Source organism: Rhyacophila brunnea, unplaced genomic scaffold (assembly GCF_057557595.1).
Source record: "Rhyacophila brunnea isolate RB1 unplaced genomic scaffold, BYU_Rbru_1.0 scaffold_13, whole genome shotgun sequence".
Classification (NCBI taxonomy): Eukaryota; Metazoa; Arthropoda; class Insecta; order Trichoptera; family Rhyacophilidae; genus Rhyacophila; species Rhyacophila brunnea.
Window position 1 is genome coordinate 5,847,497 of NW_028232785.1, and position 19,227 is coordinate 5,866,723.

A 19,227-nucleotide genomic window follows, 5' to 3' on the forward strand; every position below is an offset into this window, starting at 1 on the left:
AATTATCGTCCAATAAGTCTACTCCCTATTCTCTACAAAACGTTCACAAAAATTCTCGAAAACCGTCTGCAAAATGTACTAGACGAGATCCAACCGAAAGAACAAGCCTGATTTAGAGGAGGATACAGCACTATGGACCATATCAAAGTTGTCAGAGAAATCATAGAGCGGTGCCAGGAATACAAACTGCCACTATGCATCGGTTTTATATGACTATGAGAAGGCGTTCGATTAGATAAAGAAATGTTCAATACTCATCGCATTCAGAGAACAAGGAATCCATGGGCGCTATATAAATATTTTCAATAATATATTATACAGTAGCGCAACAGCCTCTGTCAATCTCCAGAAACATCGCGCAGATTTCCTATCAGCAAAGGACTCTGACAAGGTGATACAATTTCACCTAAACTATTTACAGCTCGCCTTGAAGACTTATTCAGGCAACTTGACTGGAATGACAAAGGGATCCCCATAAATGGAGAATACCTACCTGAGTCATCTGCGATTTGCCGATGACATAGGTAGGTAGGTAGTAATTTTATCGCAAGACTCAGAAGACCTCCAAAGCAGAATGCAGGAATTCCCTGAAGTAAGCAACAAAATAGGTTTGAAAATAAATGTACCAAAGACGAAAGTCACGTTCAACTGCTTTGCGGGCCAAAAAAAAAAATCTTATTATTCCTTGAATAAAAAAAAAAATAATATTAAAAGCCTTGCGTTAAAATTTGTCGTAATTAAGTATACCTCCTTTAGCATTGTGGTCAATGTGCTTGGGCGGGATACCCGAGAGATGCAGGTTCAATTTCTGCGGGGTGTCTTACTTTTTTCAAAAAGATGTTTTCTATTAGTTGTGATTTTAAATTTTCTCAGAAGTGCTTCCAAAAATTATGTAGATTGAAAACTATTAGTTGCCAGTATAGACGGGTTGTAAATGACCTCACGAAGAAGTAAAATAACAAGCCATACAAGTGCGCCTAACTAGAGTGTACATAGTAATCAATTATCACCTAGTATTATAAATTTGAATGTCAACATTTTGATTAATTGATTAAGTTCGAAGGTTGTACGCGTATATGTTTTACGTTCACTGAAGAACAGGGGCCTTATGTTAGAACTTGCGAGTCCCAGTCGCCCGGTCGACATGACGTCGTATGACATCATTGTGACGTACTACCGGAGTGATAATAGCATTCGAGAAATTAACGCCGCTCAAACACTGGCGTTATCCATTGTTCCCATACACAAATAGGTGTTTCAGCATGTTTGAGCTGTGTGCGTTGGGCAGCTTGCCTCGACCGTGTATTGAATTACGTCATGTCGACCGGGCGACTGGGACTCGCAAGTTCTAACATAAGGCCCCAGGCGTTTGTAAAATTAAGTACAGGTTTCGCAATACTTTAGGCGTGACGTCACCTATGTATGACGTCAGGTTAACGCGGAGGGAATCCCGCTGAAGATAACTCGCGAGTACGTAGTACTAGGATTATCGAAACCCTTCGCGGGTTACGGAGAACGTTGTGAAGCAGGAGCCGGACGGAACTGATTTGTTCGACTTTGACTTGTGATATTCCTCGGTTTCAGGGCACCCGGGCTAATCCCACATCCCCTTCATCTGTATTTTTATCTGAATTTTAGGTTTGTATGATTTGTTCGAAGAGATTATATTCTTTTTATAGAGGTCCAGAGGGACATTGGGAGGAAGTTTTGTCAGAGAGGGAAAACCCTCCCGTCTCTTTCTATAAGAATGAAAATACGTGGGTGGTTAAACGAATCGGTTACAATTTTCCGATGCGAAGGGTAAGTGATTAGGTGGAGTCTGAGGGCCTGTAGGTATAGGGTGACTTCTATATGCCTAATTCCACCCTTTCTCACAGGAAACACTAGAATAACAGTGAAGAGCTAAGAGCATAGCTCTGGATGGGTGTCGGCAAATACGCAATAATTCGCTCAGAAAAGATATACATAAGGTAGAATCGATTGATAGACAGTAAATTGGATACTTTTGAGAAAGCTAGAATAATCAGAAATAGTAGATTGTGACATTCTTAATTCTCCATACAACTTATAATAACTAGTAAAGTTTACAAGAAGACTTAATTATTATATTCTAACATAAAAACTGTTCATCTTACACCTAAGTTTATACAAACCAATAATCGCATCACAAAAGATTGATTTGAAAAGATTTTTCTTTTGATTAATTCCGTATTTTGGGATTGTGAAATTGTCTCGCTCACACGTACGAGATTTGACTATAGAGAATTTGTCTTAGAGTGTTCTCTTTCTCACTCACTAAGCTTCATACATTGAACAAAACGTATGAAGAAAATATCATCCCGAGCGCTGACTCTATCTAACACAAAGGGTTATATAATAGTATTCATTAGAGAGAGAAGTCGCACGACAATATTCGTGCGAATTCACATGACGATAACATTTATATGAAAAGTATGGCTTTCGCATGATTCTATACATTGCATCTTAAATTTGATCCGCGATTTACATCGATAACATAATAAAATATTTCAAATACATAATATTGACTCGCAATGTACGCGAGCAAGACCTACAAAATTACAAAAACCACACTTACGTGATACCTTTTATAATACTCACTTATAATTTGTTCATGACCTTTTCAGGTCGACTTCTATCATCCACAGCTCACTCTGAGGAGTCGGTAGACTGATCAGTGTGAACTGCGGGACTTAATTTGGGGATTTAGTATCGGTTTTGTTGTGGGCAGTTAACGTCATTTCAAACTACTAAAGGATTGACTACAAGGCTGAAACATGCAGTTATGTCGTTACGATTCTACTTTTACTAACATCAACTAAAGATCAACCCATTTGTGTTGATGTCACTCGGCTAATCACATCACCAGTGTAAAGATTTTAACACCAGAAAATAAGACAACAGAACTGTTACGTAATGATGTTCACACGGAGTTCGCGACTTGCTCAAGTGTATTGTGAACCCGGTACAATTAGTTTTGAATTTCAAGCTGGTTTTGGTTTATGACATAAAGGAGCCTGGACTGAAATAAAAACTCAATTTTCTGCACAGTGGTTTTTATTTAGCGAAGCACGGTATTATTTACAGACAAGACTTAACTTTACTTTGCGGGTGGTTTAACGAGAGTTGTCATTTATTTACATGACCACACTTTTTTATGCTAGCAACTCGACGCAAAAGACTACCTCAGGACGCATGCGCGCGTCGAAAAGTTTGAAATAAGTTCGTTGAATTGAGTACCTTGGTATCAAAGTGGGACAAACGCCACCTCACACTAAATTCATGTTTTAATTGATTATGGTAGTGCAAGTGATGTTCTTTTCAAAACATCTACCAATAGTATCAAAAACGGTAGTTTTCATAGAGATTTTTGAGTTTAAAGTTGGTATGTTATATGAAAAATGGACACTTTTCACACATGTTTGTGAGTGTCCTGTAAAATTTTGTAAATGGCTTATGTCCCAATTTGATACCAAGGTACTCAATTATTTCCGGCGCCAAGCGGGCACGCTTTTTAACTTGATGCAGAAGCAACCATCGCTCTCTCAGTTTCTGGCGTCCAGACGATCAACATCTCTCTCGTTTTATGGTCTCCGGCCGAAGGACGTCTCCCTCAGTCTATGGAATTTGAAGGAAGAACATGGCTCTAAAACCTTGACGACACGCGACGGAGGATCACTTTTCGATTCCGCTTTGGAAGGAACCGAGGACGGAAGGAACTGAGGTTATTTTAACCTGGTATTTATTTTAATCAATTACGTAACGGTCCAACGAACTAGCACATTTTATCTGTGATTATAAATTAACTAAATTATTTCATAGCAGGCGCTCGTTAAGAATTAATTAATAATACACTTTTATACTTTCATTCTCGCCTGCTGGTTATATTTATACTTCAATTATACCTTTGTTAAAATTTAATACCCGCGTTTTTATTTAATTACCTTTTCATTGTCTTTATGCAATTCATAGAGTGGCACTCAAACTGATCTATTATCATGGCATTTTAATTACTATATTTATATTACAGTAGTAACCGAATGGGTAAAGCAGCCGACAGGTAACTGAGGCTTTGGAGGCATGTCAACCTCCCACGACCCTCTCCCGCGTCTCATTGCTCTGCCGCAATCCCATCCCATCCTCTATCCCATATCCACGCTCCCCATACACAGGCGCACCTGCCTTCTCTCATAATTCCCATCCTATCCTTCTTTCATCCTACCTACCCACCTTCCAACTCCCTTTTCTATCCGTTACAGAGTGTATATTTAAGTTAGCATCTTAAGTTTGTTTTAACACTTTAGAACTATGTTACTTTGTAAAAAGATAGTATTAAGTATGTCTTTCAATATCAATTTCAAATCATTTGCCAACGGCCCACTCTGCGGTCAGTGAACTCGGATGAGCAAACCACCTCACAATAACATATTATATTTTTTCTTGCTAAATTTACTGTTCATAAGAAGGCAGGAATGCAAACGCATCAATAACAAGTCATTATTATTGCGAGAAAATTACTGGTCCGATCGTGAAAGAATGCAATAGTGCAACATTGTATCATGAAATATATTATTAATTAATTTATAACGCGATATCGTAATGCAAACAGAGACATTTTTCTACGAATTTTCAATTTCAATTACAATTTTCAATTTCAATTTATTTATTTTTTAACATAGTGTGGACATTACAAATTATAAGTTTAAGACGTTCACAACATGACATTTAGAAACAAAGATATATAAATATAACATTATTACATAAAAAAAGAGATATATCAGCAGATAAATAAGATAGGTACAAGGAAGTACACCGGATGAGTTAAGCAGACCCTATTTTAAGAATTTATAAAACAACATCCACCTAAACTCATCCTCACGTAGGTGGAATATATCAACACCCGAAGCAATTTCGTTGAACATAGTTATCGCTCTCCTAATTGGCATTACCAGTGGCAGGTTGGTTCTGCACCTTGGGAGAATAAACAACTGATGGTCTCTATTTCTAAGATAGTTATCAGGGACATACAGGTCAACACTGCCCATAATGGCAGAGTTCTCATTTATAACTCGCATAAGTCGAAAAAATACATAGCTAAATAAAAATTTCTTCTAAATTGCAGACTGCAGTATGTAAGCATGCCTAAGAGAAAGTCAGTTGGATAAAGCCACGGATAGTATCCATACAACCTCAAGTAAAGGAGTCTCAAGAATTTCTTCTGTACCCTCTCCACCATAAGGTCATACTTCAACTGATGCGGTGCCCAAACAATAGACCCACTCTCAAGTCTGCTTCGAACTAAAGAATTAAATAAAAGTTTTAATACCGTAACATCTGAAAAGAAGTAAGAGTACGCATGACGAAGCCCAACATTTTAAGCGCTTAGGGTATGAACTCTCCATCGGTCATGCAATAAACAATGACATGTATCCACGGGTCGTTCGCCCCAAGCGAACCTAGCATTTCCTATGTCTCAAATCATAATAAAAGCCAAGGGGGCGAGAGATAAAAAGAATACTAGTAATCAAGCCATTCTAACTTCCAGTCGCATCTACGATCTAACGATTAGTAATTTTCTCACGCCGCATCTCCGTAATTAATACTATAAAAGTCACTCAATATCTTAGTACGTGTCTGTATTAAGAATTGTATCATTTATGGTTAAGGGAAATAAACTGGGTCTACTTTATCGCGCACAATCCTTCAATTCATTGGAATCAACCAACCTCATTTCACACATCTCTTACCAAAACTTATGTTAATTCCGGCGAACATAGTCAGCGGTGGGATTAAACTTCTCTTTTGACAATTCCCCACCCATCTGACCACCTGTGGCTTTTATAGAGGATCAACCCCTGGCAATAAAGTCCTTTGTGCATGGTCCATTTCCAATCGTGACTTTTCCGAGTGGAAAATTTGTATAGCTTCTTCTTCTTCTTTAGCCATATCCGCCCCTTAACTGGATCAAATGGCCTCCACGCAGCACTTCCAAGAATCCATGTCACTCGCCAGTTTTCATGCCTCGTTCCAGTGCAAACGAGCATCCCGTAGCTCCACCGTATACACTTCTGTAGATCGTATTTAGGGGCCTTCCAGGACGCCTGAATCCGGCTTGAAGAACAGGCAAGCCAGGTTGAAGTTCTCTTCTGGCATCCGCAGCACGTGGCCGAGCCAGGTCGAACGTCGCCTTTTCTCTTTCAGCGTGATGAGGGGCTGCTTGGTGCGTTCTCTTATCTCTTCGTTGCTCCTAAAGTCATTCCACCGCACACCCAGTATTCGTCACAAACATCTGTTTTCGAAGCTCAATATACGGTTTCTCTGAGCCATCGTAAGGTGTCATGATTCGCTACCATAAAGCAGCACCATCAGAATGCAAGCGTCGAATAGGCAGCATTAGGCTTATTGTTGCTTCATGCGCTTATAATTATTCGTCGTCCACAGATGTTCGAAAGGGTTTTAGTAAAGTTTATTACTTTAAGCTTACTTTGTGCCTTCCACAATCCTCAAATTAGACATGGTATAGTACCAATGTTTGTGGGTATGTGTGGACATGTGCTTCAGCACCTTTATGAAAATACATTGCATTAATAAGGTTTTCCAGCAGTATGTGTCATTTTATGTTTTTTAAGACTACTAAGTACCGAGCATCTATATGAACATACATTGCATTCATAAGGTTTTTCACCAGTATGTTTCATTTTATGTCTTTTAAGACTACCTAGTACCGTGTATTTATATGAACATACATTGCATTCATAAGGTTTTTCACCAGTATGTGTCATTTTATGTTGTTTAAGATTTCTAAATTGTGAGCATCTATATGAACACACATCGCATTTATAAGGTTTTTCACCAGTATGTATCATTTTATGTATTTTAAGACTACCAAGTCTTGAGCATCTATAGGAACATTCATTGCATTCATAAGGTTTTTCACTAGTATGTTGTATTTTATGACTATTAAGATTGGCCAGTTGCGAACATCTATATGAACATACATTGCATTTATAGGGTTTTTCACCAGTATGTACTATTTTATGTCTATTAAGACTACCAAGTTCCGAGAATCTATAGGAACATTCATTGCATTCATAAGGTTTTTCACCAGTATGTGTCATTTTATGTCTTTTAAGACTACTAAGTTCCGAGCATCTATAGGAACATTCATTGCATTCATAAGGTTTTTCACCAGTATGTTTTATTTTATGACTTTTAAGATTGCTCAATTGCGAGAATCTATATGAACATACAGTGCATTTATAGGGTTTTTCACCAGTATGTGTCATTATATGACTTTTAAGACTACTCATCATCGAGCAGCTATAAGAACATACATTGCATTTATAAGGTTTTTCAACAGTATGTCTTATTGTATGATTTTTAATTCCGTCCGTGTGAATCATTTTGTGACTTTTTAGAGCACTTCTGCATCCAAAAACTGCGTTACAAATGCTACAAATCAAATTACGTGAGAAATGTACTACCCTTCTCAGAATAAGTCGAACCTTCTTCGGAGTATCTGCTTTTAAGACTTCCTCTTTAATATTTTGCTCGTCTATCGTCATTTCTGAATAATGCATCATGAATTGATCTTGGATGCCATCAGCCGAGGATTGTTGACTTATATTTGTATCGTGAGGCGCTGAGAAGCATCCTTTCGTAGAAACCTAGAAACCAAAATTATCAAACATAATTTTATAAATTCAAAAGTAGGTACCTATTCCAAATAAGTGATAATTTTCAACATCTTCAGACAATATCTAGCAAAGAAGTAAGAATAAAAAGACGATAAGAAATGATAATATTACCTACACATCAATTAATATAATATAATGTTACCGTATGATCCAGTAGGTTAAAAAATGCACCTACATATTATATGCAAAATCAAATGCATAAAACAAAATCTGATAAAATTATCGTACAATACTTAGTATCCATATAATTATGTGCAAAAGTATAATAGTTTCGAATGCCAAATCACAGATTGAGAACAATTATCGACTGATATGGATAGGATAGTGTCGCCCTCCGAATCCCTCGACCAGCTGTGAGTGTGGGAGTGGAGGTCCATCGTTGAGGGAGTACAGTGTGGGGGACTCTCAGAATGTTTCTTTCACTATTATTATTTAATTAAAACTCACTGGTAGAATTAAGTTTATAGTTTATTTTAATCCACTGATTGTTGACAGTATTGTGATATTATCCTCAGAAACCTTTAGTTATTGGCACATAAAAACTTCTTCACATTAGGAGGATTACAAAACAAAGTCAAAAAGTCACAATTGTTCACATTAAATTGTATTACAATACAAGAAAAGTTAAAATTGATAATAGCACTAATTTATTATTAAGCGCACGGAGGCACCACGGTAAAGTTTGGATATTGATAGGCAGTAAGATAAAAGTTCGAAAGTGTTCAGAGCCTCCGAACTCAAACGGCTAAGTATCAAATAGGTATTTTAAAACTTCGCGTTCAAATGATTAGGTACCAAATAGGTATTTTAAAACATCGCGTTCGAAACGGCTAAATCTCACAATAGGTATTTACCCGCCAATGGGTGGTTTTTGGGTGGCAGATCTACTGGACACCGAGTTCAACGTTAACTTTAGTTGTATGGAAAACTTTGATTGAAATTGTATACAGAATGAGACGAAAATCTTGGCACAGAGTGACCCAGAGACAGGGTCTGAGTTGTGTTATGTTCAAAATGAACATAACCAATATTCATACTTCTGGCAACCCCGACGATGATCTATGGTAACGTCGATGGAGCGACGCGATTAATAAGAGATGTCGCTGTTGGAATTTCCGGCCGCAACGGACGTCGCGAGGTGCGAAAGAAGCAACAGGGCTTTTTGATTCTGTCTGTCATCCAGGATAGTCGTGCTCTGCTTTGGTTTTACCCAAAACTTATAATGGACGTCACTTAAAGCAGCACGATTGCAGCCGCAGTGCTTCAAGCCTCTGTGTCGTTCCAAGTTTGGTATTTTAAAACTATTACTATTTGATTCACTTATCTTCCAATGTTTCTTTTAAAACTTAGCTGCTTGCCTTTATTATAGTATTTCCTTATTAACCTTTTAATGTAATATTCTTGTTTTTGCTATAATATAGTTTCGGTCAAGTACATAAATTGCTCTTTCATTTATTATTTCCCCTTTATTCCACACTGCTATATAATTATAATCTTTCACGGTATCAAGACCGTGTGGCGTCCAGGACTTTAATAAGTACATCTTTAATCATAGATTGCACGTGCCTTCAGCCGTGCAATTCCTTTTTGTATTCTAATTTAATTTTAAAGTTGCCAGTTGCGAGGTTACGGAAGTAATTATTGTTCAGCTTGAAAAGGATGCACGTAACCCATGGCCTTTGCTTATGTCTCATGCTCAGCTCTTCAACTTTACTTTATTTTCCATCCTACCTGTCGATTTTCTCTTTTATTTTGTAGTTGTGACGATAAGGATCACAACTACAAAATATTAATATATCAGTTGCTCAAGAAGACTGATATAGAAATTCGAAAAAGTCGATCTTTTATTCGATCCGGAAGAGATGATCTCCCTTAGATCGGCGTTAGGGTGATAAAATTTGCATAACGGATGTGCTACATTATTGCCATTAATTAATCTGCTACGCCAAAGTTATCAGATACGATGTCAGCAAAGTTACGCCATATGGTCAGAGGGATTGCTGCCTTTGATTCTGCGCATACCCTGTTACGGTACTTGCCCGTTATCAAGCACTTCGCCTAAGTACGAGTGTAAATCCAAGAATACTTGTTATTTTGTTTTTCGATTAACCACGCGAAAACTCCACGTACGGAGGCGTATGAAGAATCGTTTACTTCGTCTTTGAAAGATCTTTTAGATGAGCTCACATATCGTCGCTATAGGATTTGTTTCCCGAATATACATTTTTGTCGAAATCGACATTTTAATGCAGTTCAATTTCTTTTATCAAACTCTACCGAAATCATTTATAAAAACAATATATTTTTATCTAGGAACAGAGATATTTTTTTAAAAAACCCGAATACGCCATGTTAAGCTACAATTACTCCGTGGTGTTCTCCCGAACGTCCAACTATTCGTACCTGAATATCCAAATTAATTTCGTTCAAAATGGATCTCTGGCTGAGTTTTTATTTCCCGATTATGACTTTAGCCAATCAAACCGCGCTGACGCCGTGCATCTCGCTCCCACATTCACGCTGTCTAACTCTAAAACAATCACACCCACTATCATATTTTTCGGCCGCCCGGAGTCCTCTTACAAATTTCGTCCTATTAATATTGTTTTAATAGTGAATTCATCAAATTTGAAGAGATCAATCATAGCTGATACGTTACCAGTTCGCCCTGAACTTACAGTAGAGTTATGGAAGTGAGTATTATAACCTAAATAACTGCATTTTGTTCTGTTAAATGGACACAAATCCCAACGGTTATATGAAGTCTACAGTGTGACCCGACAACTACTATGACGTAAATAATAAGTATTATTTCAATTTATTATTAATCAAAAATTATTCGTCTTTATTTTACTTTTAATGTAGGTATTTCTACGAAAATAAAGGCGATGCTATTATTTATTTTAGAATACGCTGATAGTTATTTTAATTAAATATGTATGTTAGTAACTATTTATTTGGTGAATATTATATACTTAGAATATAGATACCTACCTAATATTTGCAGCCAATGGTAATTAATTTATACATGCTATTATTTTGTGTGCTTATTCTTTACAATAGTAAATATATAATATTTATTTGGTGGTTTGTAATAAATTTAATTGTTAATTGTAGAAATATATAGATATATATAGAAAAAATATTTTTGAAAAAGTATCAATATAAAATAATTATTAGCAAGTACGAGTAAGTTACATCATAAAGTATTGGAGAAATCCGTGACGTCAGTAATTGAAGTAGTAGGTACCTACTTTTATTTAATAAACAAAAACCAATCGTCAATAGTAGGTTGATTTGTAAGAACGCTGATGAGCAGGTATTAAAAGGCTAATAGTTAAAGTTTGTCGTCATTAGTATGTCACCTTGTAGCATAGTGGATAATGCGCGGATTGAGGCGTAAACCCAGGAGACGCAGGTTCGATTCCTGCCGGGTGTCTTACCTTTTTCAAAAATATTTTTTCTATTGGTTATAATATATTTTCTCAGAAGTGATTTTCAAAATAATGTATGTTCAATAATTAGAATGGTGCATACTTAAATCTTGTGAATTATTCGTTGAATAAAAAAAAAAGATTATTAAAAACTATTTTATTACTTATTACAAAAAAAACCGAAAAAGGCGAATGCCGAATGTTAATATTACCTACGAACTTGGGTAATTACGATCATTAGGTATTTAAATAGTAAAAGTAATCATTAACAATTATGGTGTAAATAAATATAACATTGGAGGTGCGTACTTTTTGACCACTCAGTAATCCGTGGGCCGTGCAGCAATACGCTACGGTCTTAAATCCCGAACGTCCTTGTTTTGTCTCGAATATCCATTATTCTGAGAAAGCGCTAAAATTTTCCCGAATATCCACAACGAGTACTTGTAAATAAAACGCATTTTCTGTGCATTCAATGATTAATACCAGTATATTATTCTTGGAATCTATTCTTAGATAATGTTGCAATCATACAGTGTAGAAAGAATGATTGATACATCTACTGATATTTAAATATACGACAATGAAATTTGTTTTTCGTCTCCTGAAAAATTGACATTTGGTCTATTAGGGAAACGAATCCTATAGCGACGATATGGTATCGTAAGTATCGTCATTGCTGAGCGGCCCGAGTCACAAAGTTACGCCTGTTCAAAGGCCGCATCCGTGTGCCATACATTGTATCGATGAGAAATAAACTTATTCGAGATATATTATATTTTAACTAGCTAAGTGGATAAGTAGTATATCTAAATGTCTTATATTTAATGAAATAAAAATAGTCGGAGCCATGTGTGTCGAATATCTTGCAAGCGTCTTATATCACGCGGTCAACGATTTGATACGATCGTCTATGATCGGACCTAAATTAGTTTGTTTTAATTTTCAGCTCCATCGGATATAGGGATCGCGAGCTACAAGTGTTTGATTGAATGTATGAGATTCGTGGTTTTCCGCGGCATTGCGTGAGCGTGATGGAGCTTTACGTGTGAGCGAGATAGCGTCCGCAATACCGAATTCGGAACGCTGTGCGTGGAACAGCTTCTTCGCCCCCGATTTGGCTCTCCGGTGATAAGAGTCCCAGAATTCGAGCTCGATTTTTGCTCTCCGGTGGCAAAGTCCCCGAAATTGCGCGAGTTTTCAGACACTTTATGATAATGATATTTTTCAATATTTACTATGGAATTTATCCTTTACAAACTGTCGTGAAAATGAAATGAAAAACTCCCAAAAGTCGAAGTTATCCGATTTAAAACAGAAAACGACTTTCACCTGACGCATTAGATAAGGGGATTGTTAAAAAAAAATCAATAATATTTCTACATTTGGGAATGTGCAACAAATTTCTTTGGCCGCTCGATAGATGTCTGGTGTGGTTTTAACTCATTCACTACTGACTAGATAATGACATTTTAATTACCACTTTTAAATGCACGTTAATTAAATCGATCGGCCGCCTGGTCATTACGCGCCAGGTGCGTTTTCAGCGTCCAACGTATTAATAGTGTCCTTGTTTTCTTTAAGAAATATTAAAAAATGGTCAAATTCATCTTCAAAAGTACAAACATCAATGTCCTCTTTGTAAGTATCGATCAACTTTTTTATCGCGTTTTTTTTTTCTTCTATTGATAGATTCCAATCAAAAAATATTAGAAAAGGCTCTAAAACTATTTCATATGTTTGTGTTCTTTGCGATAGTTCTTGCTTTGGTTTTATCACATATGACATAATGAATTTACTTTAAAATCTTCTCTAGTTGTAAATTCATGTCCGACTTCTTTGTTTCCATCAAAAAACATTTTTCTTTTTTGTTGTCTGCTAGTTTGTCCATATTCATAATTATTGTTCGGAAACTAAGACTTAAGTAGTGAGACTATAATAAAGTAAACGTGGAACTGCAGCCAATCACAGAAATTATCAAAAATATTTCAGAAATTATCAAAAGCCGTCTGTAAGACCTTTAAAAGACATTCCAACATCTCGTGGCCGCTTAGTCCGCTTACCTCTAGACCCGCCCCTGTGCATCTGAACGAAAACGTCGACTCTTTGTTGAATCATTATGCGTTGTCTAAGGATTTGAGAACGTCTTTTAAGATTTGGTTGGACAGAGATCAGTGACGTCAGTGAACTGAATTTACTACGCGAAAACATATTTCTTTGAAAATGCTGGCCTATGTATAACTGCCGCCTAGTTTTACAATATAATTAATTCTTCAGGTACCTACCTGTGGATCATTATGGAACATCGGCCCAGTCGAGCAAACGCCGAATTCTTCAATCGGATGACAGTTTCCATCGACGTCAGGTTTGACATCAACCTACAAACAAACCAATAATTAGTTTATATAACCAATTTCAATAGAACATTTCGAAGACAGAGAATAAGTGTAAAAAACACTAATAAAACATAAATCAAATATGAATTATTTTATCGTTAACATGTTCTGGTAATATCGATGATCTTCCGGACAAAGCGAATGAGTATTTGTTATAGTATTGTATTTTATAACACTGTGCAGTATTTCGCCATCTCGTCCAACTCGTCAACGAAAAAAACGTCAACTCTACGTCCAACGGTTCACTTTTAATGTCCATATTAACAATAATATCACAATTGGCTATGAAAGACTGTCAATCGTTGTATAATTCTTTTAATAGCAGTGTTTATATTTCTAGCTCATTAATACACGAATAATGATAGGTAACTATCATATTAAAATAATAAGGCAAACACTCATCAATTGGAAGATAACACATTATTGTGACAAATGAAAAACAATGTCAAAATGATTATAGCTATTGAATTAAGAAACATATGGGCTGCGCATAGTTTTAAATCAGTGTTGCCACTCTCATACGAGACATACTCAATGTATAATTATAGTCTATGAACACACCTACCTATTCAAAAACAATCATTTTAAATAATTACTATGTAGGTAGGTACTGTTGCACTCCCACATGGTTCCTATTTGCGGATGTCTCTGTGTATCTGGAGAAACCCAAATCGGTATCAAGCCGACAAATAGTAAGGGTTGATTGTGAAAATAAATAATAATAAACCGGCAACGCTGTACGTTTTTGGAGCCAAAATTTAATATTGGCAACGCCGCATTGGTGCAGCTTCGTAAGCGGCCGTTTGTTTTGGCTCGACTATTATTAAAGTTAATGTATTAAAGAGGCCCCCTCAAAAATCCTAGTCTGAGGGCCCGCTTCAGGATGTGGGGACCATGGTGTAGGTACACGGAGTGCAATAGAGAAAAGACCGATAAACAAGAAATTAGGCTGTGAAGGAGAAAAAGAGCCTATAGGAATAATTTACATTTTCCTCCTTGCCCCCCCCCCCCCCCAATATTAAATCCTGGGTGCGCCACTGCATAGGCTAGAACCCTGTCAGCCTTCTTTGTGGGGGACATGCTATCAAGTAGGTATTCTTTAAAAAAAAACCTTTCAGAATCCAGCTCGATTGTCATTTGGTTGAGTTGTTCCTCCACATTTTCCACCTGCGGGTCTATTCTATACGCAAGCCTGCTTTCAGTCCGCTAAGGCAGCGAAATAGGGTAGGAAAGTATCGAAATATTAACACTTATTGTAACAATTACAATAAGTTAACCGTCTAAACTGTCCATCTCTGTCTAAAATTTATCACAGCCAAGAGAGGTGCTGTTAAAACATAGTACATACTTATTGTAACAATTATAACTAAATTATTGTAAATGTTAAAATAAGTGTTAATAATTCGATACTTTTCTACCCTATTTAGCTGCCGTAGCGGACCGAAAGCATAATAGACCAGCTGGAAGACATTTTTCATTCAAAATCCAGGTACCCACAGCCATTTCTTCTAACATAGATTCTGCTCAGAATGCAAGTAATTTTGTATTTCACGATAAACGTAATTTTGCATGGATAGCGCCCTCAGCTAGGTTAACAGTTCATCGCGGAAGGATTATTTCTCAGCTGCAAGAATGATGACCAAATGGTTGGAAACTTTTCTGTCACATTTCGGTTCGCCTTCAGTAGAAAGCAGTAAAATATATGTAAATGCATTCAAACTAATCGAACGTAGAATAATCATGTATAAAAACCTTTTCCTTGCTTGTTTTGTGTCTCCGTGAAACATAATATACCGAGATGAAGGTGCATATTATAATCATACCAGTACATACCTTATTAAATTTTTCAAAAGTAATTTGTTTAAAACTTTAATATACGGGCACATCAGAAACGCTTACACACAGATAAGTTGGAGTACGTGTTTAATGACAGTATCCGCAAAAATAAGTTGGTACCAAATGGATTAAATGCATCGCCCAATCTCGTTGTCTGACACCAATTAAAAATATATGTGCCTTAAAAAACTAACCTCAAAAGCACAACTGGAATCGTCGGGGCTCTCTTGCTTGATATAAGTATTGGTTTCCGGGATATATCGATGGTGTAAGGGCATCTGCCCTTCAGCATCAGATTCCAATCTTTCCATTTCGCGTTTCACGTCCATTTTTCGAACTAAATGCGTACGTTCGTGAAAGATTATCCATGCGACAGTGGTAATTTAGGAGTAGTGTTGCCATCTTTTTGTCACATTATTTTTACCATAAAATAAACAGACAATTTTATTGATATGAGGAATATTAATTGCGTCGATCGTATATCTATTAAATTAAATTTATTCGTGGATATAAACAGAGTTGAAACTAAGCTGTGTAACCACTGGTTATTTGCTATAATTATATTATTAACCATCAACTAAATTGGTCGTCGTTTAAGCGTATTACAGTAGTATCCGACGTAATGTATGACAATTTGAATCTTTGATGTCATTGTCGTTTCTAAAATCGTAACCCAATTCTTTTATTATGATAATAATATCAGGTAGATATACTAACATATAATTTTAATTTTGAAATTCATCTTTAATAATACTAGTTTTCATGGAGTTAGTATAATCATTGCAGTAAATATTTTGTTGTTTCGTCACTAATATTGTAAGTGATAAAATTATTATTGCAATATTGAATTTCATTGAAAAAAGTCAGACTGACTTCGCATTAACAAATTCAAGGCGGCTCTCGTGGTGCAGTGTGTAAGGCGCTTATCTTCCACTCGAGAGTAATTCTTGGGTTCGATACCTGGTCAGGACACACGATAATATTATTTATGTGTTTTTCTCAAAGCCCGGGTGTTTGTGATTGTTCAAAATTACTAACAACCACCTTGTACGAAAAAGCAAGGACATGATTATTAAGGCGATACTTCAGTGAAACGGCAAATAATTTTCAATTATAGGCGCGACGACATTTTGGACTCGCTGGCAGTCTGTGAGCGAACGTCGAGGTGTCAGTACGTCATATTGTTTCGTGATGGCGATGGGGGTATTAATTCATAAATCGTGATTTAATTAATTTAATTAATTGATTAGATGACTAAAAACCAGCGCCCGAAATGGAAAATTTTACGAACCGGATCGCTCGATAATTTTACGAAAATATTAACATTGTAATCTAATTGTATATGTATTTTAAAAAAATAAGTGTGTACCTAAGATTTTTTTATTATATGACATATCTAGCTCAGACAGTCAAATTAATATATTCACCAGACCGTGCGATAATTTTGGGGATTTTATGAACCGGAACGGTGCTCCGGTGCGTTCCGGTCCATTTTGAGCCCTGCTAAAAACGTTATCCATTTACTTTAAAAAGAAAACTTGTCAATGAATATATTATTATTGTTACTAATAGAACAATAAACCGAACATTAAATGGACTCTTGGTGGGAATATTGGAGTTATATGACAAATTATATTTCGGGAGGCGTGCGTCATTTCCCCCCCCCCCCCCCATCCGCAATCCGCGCATCGCCTAGCCACGATCTTTTTAGACCATGCCTCAACTGAGGTATAGCCTGAATAATTCTAAAAAAACAAATTAAGTAGGTACGAGGGTGGGTCAATAAGTCCTTAGAAAAGCCGACAGGTGGCGCGACTAGTACTGTAAGCGGTTTGTTTTCATGCAGCGGCACTACCGATTCAGTATGCTGCGAAGTTTCAATCAGATTGGTCGGGTTGTTGTTTTTTATTTTCGTACATTTAAAAAAAAAATTTGCTTGTTTACGAAAATGGAGAAAATTGAGTTTAGAGCTGTTATTAAACATTTTAATATAAAAGGGTTAACAGCAAAGGAAATAAAAAATGAGTTGGATTTAGTTCACGGCATATCTACTCCTTCACTTGCAACTATTTATAACTGGTTAAATGAATTCAAACGTGGTCGTACATCAACAAAGGATGAACCACGCTCAGGACGTCCTGTAGAGGTGACTACACCAGAAATGATCAATAAAATCCACGATATGGTGTTAAGTGACCGAAGATTAAAGTTGAGTGAGATAATTGAGGTTACAGGGATCTCAAAAGGTAGCGTCATTTCTATTTTACATGACAAATTGGGCATGAAAAAAGTTTCTGCAAGATGGGTGCCGCGTTTGCTCACAGTCGACAATAAACGCAATAGGGTGGTGGCCTCTAAAGCCCTGTTGTCGCTCATGCAACGCAATCCGGATGAATTTTTTCGTCGCTTTGTGACTGTAGATGAAACATGGATACACCACTATACTCCCGAGACGAAAGAACAGTCAAAGCAGTGGATTGCGAAAGGCGAACCATGTCCAAAGAAGGCGAAAACCGTAAAATCAGCTGGTAAGGTTATGGCTACTGTATTTTGGGATGCACGTGGAATTATTTTCGTTGACTATTTGGAAAAAGGAAAAACAATAACAGGGGATTATTATGCATCTTTATTGGACCAGCTAAAAAACGAAATTGAAGAAAAACAGCCTCATTTAAACAGGAAAAAAATCCTCTTTCATCAGGACAATGCCCGTGTTCACACATGTTTACGATCAATGGCTAAAATTGAAGAATTGAAGTTCGAATTGGTCGACCACCCACCGTATTCGCCAGATTTAGCCCCTAGTGACTTTTTCCTTTTCCCAAACTTAAAAAAATGGCTAAGTGGACAACGTTTTTTTTCAAATGAAGAAGTCATCGATCGGACAAATGCTTATTTTGAGGACCTTCCGAAAACTTATTTTTCTGACGGTTTAAAAAAAATTGAGAAACGTCTAACCAAGTGTATTGAGCTCCAAGGAGATTATGTTGAGAAATAAAAAAAAAATACAAAAATAAAAACTGTTTTAATGCTTTTTTCTAAGGAATTATTGACCCACCCTCGTATGTGACATAACTGTGAGATACTTTATTTTACATTTTTACAATGTTCACACCAATTTAGCATAAATTTCAGAATGTCAACATAATCGATCAATTTTCATTATTCGCTATTGACTCTGAAGTCCCTTGAGATGTTGATCGTATTTTTGCCTTGTGTTCTTCTGCGCTGGCCTCTTTTTACCCCCTTTTCTTAATGATTATTTACCTCTCTGGTTGTTCATCTTGTTTTTTACCGGCTGGCAGGACTGACGCTTGTATTGTGGCGTGCTTTGTCTTTGGTATTCAATTGTTTGATTGTAGTGCTTTGTTCGAAAGCGAAAAATTTTTGTCAGTGCAGTTATATTGTGAAAATTGTGCAATAATGGAGCGTAATGAAGCCAGTAACGTCGCGGAGGGACTAGCGATGGAGACCGACTCGAATGAATCGGAATTGCTGTTGGAAGATCCAGTGAGTGAGCTAAGGGAAACAGTTAGATCCCTGGACAACAAGGTATCACAAATTTTTTCAATCTTGACCCAACAGGGTCTGCCTGCAGTGGTGCCTACTCCGCAGAATCCGATGGTAAACATCGACTCTCCGGTAAGTTTTTTACGGCCGCCCGCAAGGCCTGAGACAGCGGAAAAACCCAACAGGATTCCGTTGCCTGTATTTAGCGTCATAGTTCAGGAGCCTGCTTTTCCGACGCCAGACAAAGCTCGGGTAGCGGAACTTACTAGGCTCCAACTGTTCGACACAGATAATTGGGCGGGGGTTCGCTACGCTGAAACCCAAAAACAATATTTG

The 19,227-nt window shown here is 36.8% G+C and overlaps 2 protein-coding genes across 2 annotated transcripts in view; one reads left to right on the forward strand and one right to left on the reverse strand.

Moving 5' to 3' along the window:
- Positions 1-19,227, forward strand: part of LOC147076245 (RNA polymerase-associated protein CTR9 homolog) — a 578,712-nt gene that overhangs the window by 238,688 nt on the left and 320,797 nt on the right. The gene's annotated exons all lie outside the window — the stretch shown is intronic.
- Positions 7,321-15,755, reverse strand: LOC147076256 (uncharacterized). The gene is made up of 4 exons (XM_085940359.1): positions 15,576-15,755; positions 13,435-13,527; positions 7,524-7,685; positions 7,321-7,338 (listed from the first exon to the last, which is right to left on the reverse strand). Exons 1-4 carry the CDS (start codon positions 15,708-15,710, stop codon positions 7,321-7,323), a joined length of 408 nt encoding a protein of 135 aa, XP_085796485.1. The 5' UTR covers positions 15,711-15,755.

Excerpts from the sequence above, each read along its gene's own strand:
- LOC147076256 (XM_085940359.1), bottom strand. The coding sequence starts at position 15,710 with ATGGACGTGAAACGCGAAATGGAAAGATTGGAATCTGATGCTGAAGGG. Across the intron at positions 13,528-15,575 it reads ATTCCAGTTGTGCTTTTGAG|GTTGATGTCAAACCTGACGT; the intron begins GTTAGTTTTTTA and ends GTTTGTTTGTAG. Across the intron at positions 7,686-13,434 it reads TGTTCCATAATGATCCACAG|GTTTCTACGAAAGGATGCTT; the intron begins GTAGGTACCTGA and ends TTTGGTTTCTAG.